Genomic DNA, 13,157 nt, shown 5'->3' with positions numbered 1-13,157 from the left:
CAAGCTTTCGCTGCACCAGCCAACAGAAAAAAAAAATTAAAATAATAATAATAATGAAATAAAAAATAACAAAATATAAAATCTTCATTTAAAAAATGTATAAAATGTAGATAATAAAATTAACTGTGTTTCTCTCCTCATGTAGGTAACTATCTAGTTGACCTTTCAATTTCAGCCTCATCTACCCCTTGAGATAACTCATTCCTTTTGGTGAGTTACTTTTAACTTACTGGTTGAGAAAACTTCCTACAAAACCAGTCAGTTCTTTTCTTCAGTAATTTGATTTATGGTCACTATTTATGGAATCAAAAGAGTGAAAATTTGGCCTTCCTTTGTTTTACTATCTTCCCTCAGAGCTTTATAGTCCTCAGTCAGGTCCCTTCTAAGGTACCTGGATAATGGATGTCTTTTCTCATAAAGCTACACTTTTGCAGCTCTCACCACATGAGTTGCTTGTCTTGGGATCCTTTCATGTTCAGTGTCTCTTTTTTTTTTTTTTTTTTTTTTTTTTAAGTAAGGTCTCTATGCTTGGAAATAGTATTCCATATACAATCTTACAGTTGCATTATACCAGTGGTTTTCAACTGGGGTGCCGTGTGATTTGGGTTTAAGTTACTTAAACTTATTATTATTTTTTTTTTTTTATGTTTATTTCATTATAAAATGGTGTACATTATCTTTTTAATTTTGTGGTGATTTATAATTGATGTTTAATTAGTACCTCTATATAAAGAATAAAATTATTATATACTGTATATATATATATATATGCACATAGAGATAATCGGATCTAACAGGCAGAAAATTGAGTAGATTGAGTAGGGGTGCCGCAAAATAAAATAAATTGCTAAGGGGTGCTGTTATTAAAAAAAAAGGTTGAAAACCACTGCATTATACAGTGAGATTATGACCTCCCTATCTCTACAGGCTGTTGTCTAATAAATCATTGATAGGATGCCATGGGTTTTCCTGGCTGCCCTCATTGTAACTCCCAAATCTTTCTTCCTCTACTGTTTTTAATTCAACCCCACCAGGTCTGTAAGTTATTTTAGGGTTGCTGTTCCCGAAGTGTAAGACCTTGCATTTTTCTGCATTAAAACATAGCTGCCATTTTTCTGGCCATTCTTTGAAGCCTATTCAAGTCATCCTGAAAGAGTAGTGCTTGGCACTGATCATTAATGACTTTCCCAATCTTTACATTGTCTATAGATTCTGACATTATGCCTCTGTCCCTTCATTTGATTTTGATTATGAAAATCAGTAACAACATTGGTCCTCATTGTTATTTCTGATCCTCGAGGGATTCATTAATCACAATCCTCTGCCTCTTGCATTACAGCCTTCCTGCAATCCATCAGAATCATGCCTGAGATCCCAACATGTTCCACATTATACAGCAACCTCACATGAGAGACAGAATCAAATGTCTTGCCAAAATCCAAGAAAACTGTGTCAACATCACTAACCAGGTTAGCTAAACCTGATTTTCCTTTAACAAAACTTTCAAAATGCCATTTCTGTCTAAATATTACTGGAGTGAATCTTAATCATTGCCTGCAGGATTTTCCCTACCACTGAATTTAGAACTGCCTTTGTGTATTGGAAATATGTCAGCACTTCTCCAGTCCAAAAGAATCTTCCCCAAGTCCAATGATACCCCAATAATTAACTTTAATGGTTCAGTGCACTTTGGCCATTTCTGTCAAAATTACTGGGTATATGGTGTTTGGCATTAACTCCAGAAGTCTTTCTTGAAGTGGCGCCTCCGTAGCCAGGTGGGCAGGAGCAGCAGTGCATTGCACACGCTTCTTGATTAGACCGGGGTTCGAGCCTGTGACCACCAAATACGGAGGATGCGGAAAGGTCAGGGAATGACCATTGCATGTCCCGGAGCAGCATGGCCTTAATTGCTAATGCTCCTAAAAACCAAATAACAAACAAACAAACTTTCTTGAACCCTTTAGGTTCAAATTTTTTTTCCCCCATGTACAGTCATCTCTAATTTCGAATCACTCATTTGATATATCTCAGCCACATTCACATAGCTACTCCTTACCATGACAAGCTTTTTGTCAGTAAAGATCAATTCAAAGTATTAATGAATTCATCAACATCATCTAGGTTGCTCTGATTCAGTTTTTCTTTGTATTCACATATGAAAAATTCCTTTTATTTGTTCTTCACTCTTTGTCCATCCATTCAAATAATTATTCTACTCCTTTAAATTTATCAAACTAACCAGTGTGGAAGTGGATTGAATGAAGTAATAAACAAATTACAAGAAGAAATGGACAAGTGAAGGGCATCCCCTTCTGATGCTGTATAAGCTTGCTTTCTTGCATCATTTTTCCACTACTAATAACTATATTAATTTCTGCACTAATTATGATTTTTTATGAAATGTACAATAAATAGTGTTAAAAAAATGAGAGGTGTAGGTCTAATGTTGATGTGTTGTATTGGATGCTGAATTTGAATGTGGCAAATTTTGAACATCGTATAATATACTTAGATTTCAGAAAAGCTTTTGGTACTGTACGCATAAAAGACTGCTGTACAAATTGGAGCAGTAATTAGGAGCAAGTTACTATGGATAAAGGGATGGCTGAGAGGGAGAAGACAGAACAATTATTAGTAGGACACCCCAGGGTTCAGTGTTGGGTCCATTATTGTTTTCAGTATTTATTAATTGTATTGATGAAGGAATGGTAGAGTGGTTAATGACAGTAATTAGGATATGATACTGCATAAGATCTAGAAAAATTAGGCAAATGGGCTGATGTGTGGCATTTGAAGTTTAACATCGACAAATGTAAGGTACTGCATATGGATAGTGTAATCCCAGAATAACATACCCATGGTATGATACGACACTGAAGATAATGGAGGAAAGACTTCTGGGTAATTGTGCAGTAAGACATGAAGTTCTCTGAAAAGTACAAACAGGCCTGCTAGGACACCTTGTAGTTTCTTCAGTGGTATGCAGAAATTTTGCCAGCAGGTATAAGGAGGTGATTGGTTCAAGACGTGGCAATGGTCAGACCACGGGTCTGGAACCCTCATTTTACAATGGGTATTGATATATTACGGCCTCCGTAGCCGAGTGGGCAGGAGCGGGAGTGCAGTAGCACACGCTCTTTGAGTAGACCGGGGTTCAAGCCCCTGACTGCTGAATACGGTCGATCTGCCAACCCGCACTGGACCAGCGTGGCAGATTATGGTCCATTTCCCTCAGCATGAATTGTTGAGGAGGCTTCCACCCTGCAGTGGGTTGATAATGGCTGCACTTTACTTTTTTACTTTATTGATATATTGGAACAGGTGCAAACGAGATTAATGAGAGAGAAAAGGGAATTGGGCTGTTTAAGTCTTTGAATGAGTAAGCTAATTGTTGATGCATAACTGCCAACTCTCCAGATTTATGATGGAGAATTCTTTTTTCCTCTATTTGACCCTTCTGCCTCACCATCATAATATAGGTGGCGACAGTTTTTTCTCTAATTTTAAAAACATTAAAATTGTATTTTTAAAATAAAATATGATTTTAATGTTTTTAAAATTGTATTTAAAAAAAAAATAGCAAATTTCTGTTTATTTTTATTAACAACTTTTAACTGTCAGGTGTGCTGTAAGTAGTCTGCTGAAAAATATAACACTTAATAATAGAGTTGTTCTCTGCTATCTGCAATAATTTCAGAGCATTTGTGTGCTGCAAAATTAATCAACAATGCCTTTCAGTAAGATGCCAAAGAAATATGATGTAATTCAGAGGTCATATATGCAAGATCTTCCATGTATTGTAAAATCTAGAAAAAGGTAACACTTTTTTCTTGCTTACGGTATGTAGATGTGATTTTTCACTTTCAAGTGGCAGAAAAAAATCAATGTTATGAGATATTTGCAAACAAATGAACATAATGACAAGATTTTTTTTTTGTTTGTTTTTGTTTTTTGGTGGTTGTTGGCGCATCGGCTTCTGTGGCCATAATGCACCTCCCAAGGTTTTTGCAGTACTTTGATCCAAGGCCGAGCCGGGATTCGAACCCGCAACCTTTGGGTTGCCAGGCCGGCACTTTACCCACCCGGCTAGCCCGGTCGGCAATGACAAGCACAGAGTGCATAGTGCAAAAAGAGAGGAAAAACATAATCTTCTTTTGTAGTGTGCTGATCATGCAAGCACATTGTTCATCCCTTAAGTAATAAATGTATATATCTCTTTAGTAATAAAATAAAGAAATTGAAAGAAACTTCGTTGCATTGTCAGCATTAGAAGGTGACTACAGGATACGGCATTGGACATCTGAACAACTTGAAAGCACATGGGATTTCTTCAAAAAAAAACTCTGTAGCACTTAGTGTTGATAATGCTTTGGTTATAATAAACTTAAAAACTAGAGTAGTAAGAGTATTAAAGTGGGAGATCAACCGCTAGGTGGTAATAGGCTGCCCTTGTCAACTTATTAAATTTGTGCTGGAAAGAGATCTGCGTATTCTCTGATTGTGGATGAATACTTGATGGAAATCTACTGTTAATCCAGAAATAAGTGCTTAAAGGAAAGATAGATTTAAAGAAATTCAACTGATGCATGCCCCTGAAGTAAAAATGATTTTGAACCCTGTGTATATGTTAGCATTGGTAGAGGCATAAGATGCAAGAAGGCAAGTCATAAATAGCATCAGCCATATAAAAAATAAAAATCTTACCATTTCACTCATCCATTCACTCCAAATGTTTGTCTAGTTCTGCCTTGAATTTATTTAAGCTGTCAACTTCTACAGTGATGAATGGACATTTGTTGCAGCAATCAAGCACCTGCTGGCTAAAGGCAAAGCCAAGACTGCGAAATACATATCAGTTTTAGAGTACAGTAACGTGCATTTTTTCTTCCTTTTATGTTTTCTTTTCTTATATGCCACTCTGGCCACTTCACCCCAGATAAAGTTTTTAATTAAACTAATTGAAAATATATAACTATTTTTCTTCATTCTTCTGAGGATATTATGTGGTTTTTGTAATTTTGGCATATCAGGGATATAATAGCAATATTTTAGTCATTTGCAAGTTACATAATAAATCTTGGAACATATATCGGGGACTTACTGTATTTTTGGATTAGCCGGGAAATTGGTTGTCTGGGATTTTTTTTTTTTTTTTTTCCATCTATCACGGAAAATCAAGTGTCTACTGTATATGATATCAAAATTATTTTTTTCATCTTAGTTCCTTTGTGTCTGCATCATAGTATCCAATACAATTGGTCAGACAAGACTTCCCCTTAACAAACCCATGCTGTGTGAACTATAACTGTAAACTTGTCTAGATGATCCTGCAGTGCTTCTTTAACCGGTGACTACATTATTTTCCCTGGAACAGAAGTTAAACTAACAGGGTTGTAATTACTCAGTCACCTTTTGATTCCCACCCACCCCTTATGAATTGGGGATATGTTGGCACATCTCAAGTCCATGGGGGAACTTCCCCTGAGTCCAAGGATGCTCTCATGATCGTGGCTAACGGATTGCTTACTTCCTTTGCTGCCTCCTTTAATATAACTAGATAGATACCATACACCACAGGTGTCTTACTTATGCTTAACTTCAATTTCTCCTCCACTTTGCTCTCAGTTAGTACATCATTTAGCTCCCTGCTAGTTTGATTAGCTTCTGGCCTCCACTTCCCTACAGACATTCATTATGTGTGAATGTAGATGCAAAATACTCATTCAGTTTGTTAGCTACCTTAGCAGGATCATTAACAATTGAACCATCAGTATCAAGTGGACTGATCTGATTAATCCCCTTCCTTCTGTGTTTGTTTTTTTTTTTTTTTTCATCCTCAGCCCCAAAGATTTCTCATCTGCCTTTGCTTGCCTAACCTCCTTTATGACTTGATTACAGACTAGCTTATATCTACCATAGTCTTCTATGTCACCTGATAATTTATATGTATCTCATGCATTTTTCTTCTCTGCCATGGGTCTCATTAGTTCATCTGCCATCCATTTAGGCCTAAAGTTTTAACAGTATTTCTTAGTTAGGACAAAAAGCCTAGTAGCTTCCAAGATTACTTCCTTCAATGATTCCCATTTAGAATTTGCTGTTGGTAACATCATAAGTTGGTTCCATTTATAGAATTTAAAAACTGCCTGAGACCACTGTAGTCACCTTTATGAAAACAAAATTCCCTTGCTTTTACCTCTGATGGTAGTTACATAATAAGTCCCACATCAGCACACTGTGATCACTGCCACCGAGTGGTTCCTTTATCTGCAGATTCTTAATGCATGAAGAATCACTGCTGATAATCAGATCAAGATTATTAATCCCTGTAGTTTTCTCAAACATGCTGCTGAAGAAAACAATCGTCCAATAAATCCAAAAGCCTTGCTAGTGTGTGAATGACCAACTCACGAGTTCCAGTCAGTATCCGGGAAGTTAAAATCTCCCATTATGAGACAATCTGTTTTACTGGCCCACTCTATTTCTCTGTACAGTTGATACGTCTGTTTAAAGAAGCGGTTGAAAGTTGTGTGTAAAGCCAAATGAGCACCTTCCAGAGTTATCAAATTGAAAAGCACAATAAGTGATAACTAGTGAGTCGTACTGACTCGTGTTCAAATGCAGTTCATCATCCAAGTGTTTTCAAAGTTAAAGTGAATTCAGCAGGCGTAACTTCTCAGGTGATAACTTCTGGTAAAAGTGGTCTTATGCAGTCCTAGCAAACTGATTATACAGACACGTCATCCTCGCTCGTGCAAAAGTCTGCTCACGTTTCTCTCCTCTGGGATGAATGAATTAATTTGCTTGTTTCTTTTAAATGTTATGCCAATATTTGAAAATCCGAACATAAGTCTTCAATTCACCATACCTCACATCCATGTACTGAGGTGTTACTCCTAGCTACATTGAAGAATGCTGAAACAAATCTTGTCACTACTGGCAAAACATTAAGGATAAACTAAAACTTATTAAAAGCACGGTAAAAATAAAATACAATATACGTAAGGATAGTTGTGAAATATATACAGAAAAATGCTAAAAGTGATGAAAGTATTGAAAGCAACAAAAACAATATACACATTAAGTATCTTTCGGAGTTACTGTTTTTGTAAAATAATAGGTTCCAGATGTGCCCCTTTATCAACTTAGAAGACGAGTAGTATGACAGAACATCATTATATTCTGCAGAGAAGCAACATGTATGCATATGCTACAAGAAACCAATGCAAATCATGAGGTGTGGGGGATATACAAGTCATTAGCTGTCAGACTCTGAAAAAGTAGACCAGGGTACATTATAAGCCCTTTAATTCATCATTAGAGCCCTTTCTTTCATAAATTGAATTGAAATTGTGACAGTCACAATATTCAATGAAATCTTTTTTTTTTTTTTATATATAACCTTGGGAAAATTAGGCTTAAGTAGTAAAGCAAAGTTTCTAAATTTCCTTTGTGCAATTCTTGAGTTAAATTTTAAATTTATCAATTTTGTCTTAAATTTAGTTTAAAAATTCTTTCAATTCCACTTTTAGGAAGATAAGCCCAGAGGGTTTGATCGTGGACTTGAGCCAGAAAGAATTATTGGTGCCACAGACTCCAGTGGAGAACTTATGTTCCTAATCAAATGGTGAGATTTTGATTTCATTGAATGTTGCCATCATAATTACTCATAGTGTATATGCGCTGGTAATGGTAGTTCTTTAGTTTTCAGCATTTGATTTTGGCTCAGATAGTTGTATAAACGCTGTCTTGTCCCTTGGCTATTGCATTCATTCTTTGATTGTTTTCATGACATAACTGTGAGATATTCATGTACATAGCTGATAAATTTGCACAGAAGGTTTCTAGAAATGGTATGTCTTTTACAGTTCCATGGAAGGGTTACTTTTGGATTTCATTCAAGTTTGTCTTATAGTCAGATAAGGATATATTGAATTTATTGATTTGGACTTCAAAGCCTCTGTTTAGTGGGGAATACATTTTCTAATGGGAATTCCATTAGAAAAAGAAAGTGAGGTTTAGAAGAAACTGACAGGAATGTGAAGCACAATGGGAAATTTTAGATATGATCTAAAATCAGCTGCAGCTGGATAAATCCAACTTGACAAAATTGTGTTTTCAGCAGTGACCCCAACATGCCACTACCATGCATTGCTACATTTATAGGCTGAAAATGTACTTGTAGCGTTATTATTTGTCAGCTAGTGAGAGCTGGTGTAGCTAGACTACTTTAATGATGTTTTTACCTTCCTGAGAATGATAAACAAATATCATCTGATCTGAATCCTCTTATTCAGTATACCAAACCTGTACCAAATAAGACTGTAATAGGTGCATTATGCCCTTAGTAGCCCTTGCACCAATAAATCCAACAACAAGCTAGACAGACTACTGTCAAAGTGTTGTGTTGACTCCACTGTGGCCTCTCATTTAGCCATTTACTTTGTGCTTTGCTCCAAAAGAGAAAAGGAAAAATAACATGGTAACCATTGGTATTTCACATATTATGACCCCTAGCAGGCATTGTAATAATCTATAACATCTTGTTTTTTAGGCTGCTGCATTTTTCAATAGAAGCATTGCAAGAATTGCTTGTCTGCAGCTGCTGTTAATCTCAGTCATATGCATAGACTGAGGAATCTGTGTATTCTCTCCCCCAAACTAGTTTTCAACCCACTTAACACTATATGAACATAACATCAGAGAATAGTTTGCTATAACTGTTCAGTTAGTCACACGCATGTACACACACGTGCGTGCATGCAATAGTGGCCAATACTTTAATATCTATCATTGAAGATAAAGAAATAGATATTTTGCAGTATCAGAGCACTTCTGAGTATGCAAAAGAATATTCATCCAGGTTGTGGGGGGGGGGGATCTTTTGATTTCCTTCAGAAGCTTTCAGAGTGTTTTTGACATTCCTGAAGAGGGCCAAGGCTATATCTTTCTTGAAGCAGTCAATAACTAGCAATAATTATTATTAGTTGGTATTTAACAGACAAACCAATCCACAGACTGCGGTGGCATTTTAATATGTGTATGTTATCAGTGAAATTTAATGTCTACTTAGTGTGGGTCTTAGCATTTTTGCTGCTGGAATGCAAATATGCATCCATTATTCAATTACAGTCAGTAAAGGGCGCCTCCATAGCCAGGTGGGCAGGAGTAGCAGTGCATAGCACATGCTTCTTGATTAGACCGGGGTTCGAGCCTGTGAGCCACCAAATGCGGAGGATGCGGAAAGGTCAGGGAGTGACCACCGCATATCCCCAGAGCAATATGGCCATAGTTGCTAATTCTCCTAAATAACAACAACAGTTAGTAAATGAATGTTGTAAAAGGAAAGGCACATGAATTGAACAACTGAGTGATATCCAAACACTGATATTGAACCATATGCTATTGCATTACTACTGTGATTTTGCTTAGCATCAGTTGCACTGTTTAGAGAGTGTCCTATAAAAGCTGCATACTTGGTTCAGTTTCATATGTTCTTTGCTTTTGTTGATGTTATTTTATCTAGTTTAGCCTTTTCCTCAAGAAAGGGTAAAAAAAATTTTGAAGATTGTGCTTGCCGAATTTTAATTCTTTTAGTTCCAATAAAATTTTGTGGAAGAACTCTTCCTATAAAATTTTACCCTAAAGGTTGTTATAATGAATCTACATTCTGTGGATATTAGAACTGGAAAGGAACAGGGATGGACAGTACCTTGAAGCTGATGACACTGAATGAATCAGCTCTTTGTAATATGTCATCTGATACTGAATAGATTTCTATTCAAATGATGTGGATTCTGCACTTGTTGATGTTAGAACACTACAAACAGCAGATGCCAGCATTGCTTGGAGTGATGATTCTTCACAGATTCATCTCCATTTACTAAAAAGCCTGACTACTTGTTCTAGTGCCCCAAGTCACACATAAAGGACCCTAACAAATATAAACGGCAGCGAATGAGTTAAAAAATCTGTTTTCGCCCACAAAAAGTTTATTTTATTATTATTATTTTTTTTTTTTTTTTAGTCTAATTTTACTCGGGTTACAGTTAGCCAATCTCCAGCTTTTCAAAACTCAAAAGGGAGCACTCATGTTGTATTCTCTGTGAAGATTCAAAGTTCAGTAGTTGTTTGCATGTGCTCCTTATTCCCAGTTCTAGGTATGTTGATAACCTCCTGCCTCTTCCTCCCCCTCCCCCACTCACATATAACTAAACAGTCACATGGGCTTTGAAGTACAGCATAAATTCAAACATGTGCCCTACTGCATCCTTGCACTAACCACTTGGCTACAGGCCTATAACCTATGGGAAATGCCCTAAGCCATATACGACGCCTCTGTAGCCAGGTGGGCAGGAGCAGCAGTGTGTAACACATGCTTCTTGATTAGACTGGGGTTCAAACCCGTGACCACCAAATATGGAGGATGCGGAAAGGTCAGGGAATGACCACCACATATCCTCGGAGCAATATGGCCTTAGTTGCTAATGCTCCTAAAAACCAAATAATAATAACAACAACAACAAGCCATATACAATTATTGTGAAACATGGAAAATTTTAAATTATTTTTATAAGAATAAAAATAATTTAAAATTTAGAACATAAGTATAGCGAATGTAATTTTAATGTGTAGTTCTAGAAGGGAGAATGTTTTTCACATTAGGTAAGATATGAACATAATCTCTGTCTTTGTTGATAGTGATCCTAAACAGTAATAAACATCTTTTTAGTTAAATTACCAGGAAAGTTAAAAGTGCATTCACAGTTTATGGACAAATATATCCAAGGTCATGTTTCATACACTTAACTAGAAGTAGTATTGTGAATTATGGCATAGTTGAAAATATCATAGTAGCTGCACACATGCTGATTGAGCAGTGTACCAATGTTGAAATTTCTGTGTTATGAGAAAAAGAAAATCTGATATGCCTATACAGCAGACTCTTGATTTACCAGGATCGGATTAACTGGGACACTTCAAGACTCCAAATTTAAAAAAAAATAAAAATAATCATAAAATTCAAGTAATAATTTGAATAGGTATAAACAGATGTTTTGCATGTCGTAAATAAGCGACAAGAAGTGGCATTATAAGTCGCCATTGGGAGATTAATGTACCTATTATTTTGCAACCCCCGCTGTCTTCACATCCGCCACTCAAAAAAGAGAGAGAGAAAGAGAACAAATGTTTAGTATGTTTTAGTGCGTCGTGTTGATTGTTGTGTTCCGTTGCGCCACAAAAAGACAAATTTTGTTTTGTTATTTATGTCAGGGATGTCAATTTTTTTGTTTGTTTGTTTAGAGATCGCGAAATTGATGGGTAAACACAAAAGAGTTGCACTTTCGGTTAAACAAAATCTTGAAATTATTCAAACAAAGGTTTGAAAACAGTGCATCTGTTGAATCTCTAACGAACCATTATAATGTTGGTGACCAAACCATACGCGACATTGTTAAAAAATAAAGGGAAGCTATTAGGTTTAAAATCAACATCGCAAAAATTAAAGGGCAGCATTGTACTGGACATATGAGTAGTACGTGGTAAGTTTTTTTTATCTATTGCCATATTTTTTACTTAGGTTGCTGAACATTTTTCGATACAGTAAGTCCCCCAAAAATAAAATAATAAAATAAGCAATCAATAACGACGATCACAGCACACAAATTGCACAAGTGAGATACGGAGTAACAAGCAAAAAAATAGGAAAGAAGATTCTTACAATTTATTTATGGTTTTTTATATATATATATGAACTGAAGATTTCAGTGAAGGGGACATACATTTCACCATAATAACTTAAAAATCCACAGAATTCCAGCTATCTGTATTTTCGCAAATGCATTAATATCGAGTTTACTACCCCTTTATAATTATATGCATGAAAAGGAAAGCCCAATAACACGGAAAGTGAAAATTGTTTTATGGTAATGACCTCCAGAAATGTGCTTTAGTAAAATGTGAGCTCACGCAGGGTGATATAGTGAGTTTTCGCCTTAACCCTGTGGGAGTTCTTTACAGAAAATTTCATTTTGATTGTTATCATGGTGCCGACTAAGAGAATAAGTGACAGCAGTACTAGTAAATGTACCAAGAAAAGGAAAGCGGTGATTTGGATCAGAAAATTAAACTAATAAGAATGTATGAAAATGGTCAAACATTAACAAGTGTCACTCTGAATTCAGATTTGTCAATAATAATATAGTAGTAATATGTTATTGGTCATTCCCGAGTTGCGTAAAACTCAACGAACTAAGAAGTCCTAGAACGTATATCTCTTACATATGTCAGGGACTTCTGTATTTTTGGATTAACCGGGAAATCGATTATCCAGGATTTGTCTCTTACATATGTCAGGGACTTCTGTATTCTTGGATTAACCGGGAAATCGATTATCCAGGATTTGTTTTTTACTATCTATCCCGGAAAATTGAGACTCTACTGTATTATGATAGCAGGAGAGGATTTGGAGAAGCATAACATGTACACAAGTTTGCAAGCTTATAATAGTTAAAGCTGCTATGACAAATTCACTAAATATGGTAACAGAATGGTTTCCTGGAATGTTTTAAACAATTCACAATTTTTCGGAAAAAATGCACCTTGAAGGAAATGTTGTTTAAAGGGGCAGTATTTCTCATTTTTAGGGGAGGGGTTATCAGTATGGGATATTATTTTAATGTTCTGAAATAATAAACATCAGTTAAAACTGAATTTACATAAAACTGATTAAACATATCCAATTACAGAGCTGAGGAACAGAAAATTATCACCTAGGATCAGTGGTGCAGCATGTGTAAACTGGCATGGAAACAATACAGTTGAATTAACAAGGCAAAGTTGAACCAATATACAGAATTAATGCTTTTTTTTTTTTTTCCCCTGAAGCAAACATGTTTTACCATAATGATAGTTTTAATTGTTCAATTTGTTATAGCCACTCTTAACATTAGGTTAAAATTATATAATAAGTAAAAGCATTTGCTCTGCATTAAAGAAATGGTTTAATATAGTGAGAGTATGCAAAAATCCTGACTCGTTTGTTTTTAAACGTTTTGCTATCTTCAGAGCAAAGTAGGAATGAAAATGATGGAAAGAACTACAGACATAATCATAGTATTGTGTCACACATGATTATTGAAGTGCTAATTGGAAGT

General features: G+C 35.7%; 1 protein-coding gene across 2 annotated transcripts in view; it reads left to right on the top strand.

The window, feature by feature from the left end:
- LOC150075125 (chromobox protein homolog 3-like) overlaps positions 1-13,157 on the top strand; it is a 158,804-nt gene that overhangs the window by 129,090 nt on the left and 16,557 nt on the right. For both annotated transcript variants that reach the window (XM_090389246.1, XM_090389248.1), the window contains one exon: positions 7,533-7,627. In XM_090389246.1, the coding sequence (XP_090245372.1) occupies positions 7,533-7,627 (95 nt within the window). The remainder of the gene's footprint in view (positions 1-7,532; positions 7,628-13,157) is intronic.

The sequence above is a fragment of the Mastigoproctus giganteus genome, chromosome 14 (assembly GCF_048544385.1).
Source record: "Mastigoproctus giganteus isolate SK-2022 chromosome 14, ASM4854438v1, whole genome shotgun sequence".
Classification (NCBI taxonomy): Eukaryota; Metazoa; Arthropoda; class Arachnida; order Uropygi; family Thelyphonidae; genus Mastigoproctus; species Mastigoproctus giganteus.
Note: the sequence above shows the minus strand (reverse complement) of the source record. Positions and strands in the feature narration are given on the sequence as shown.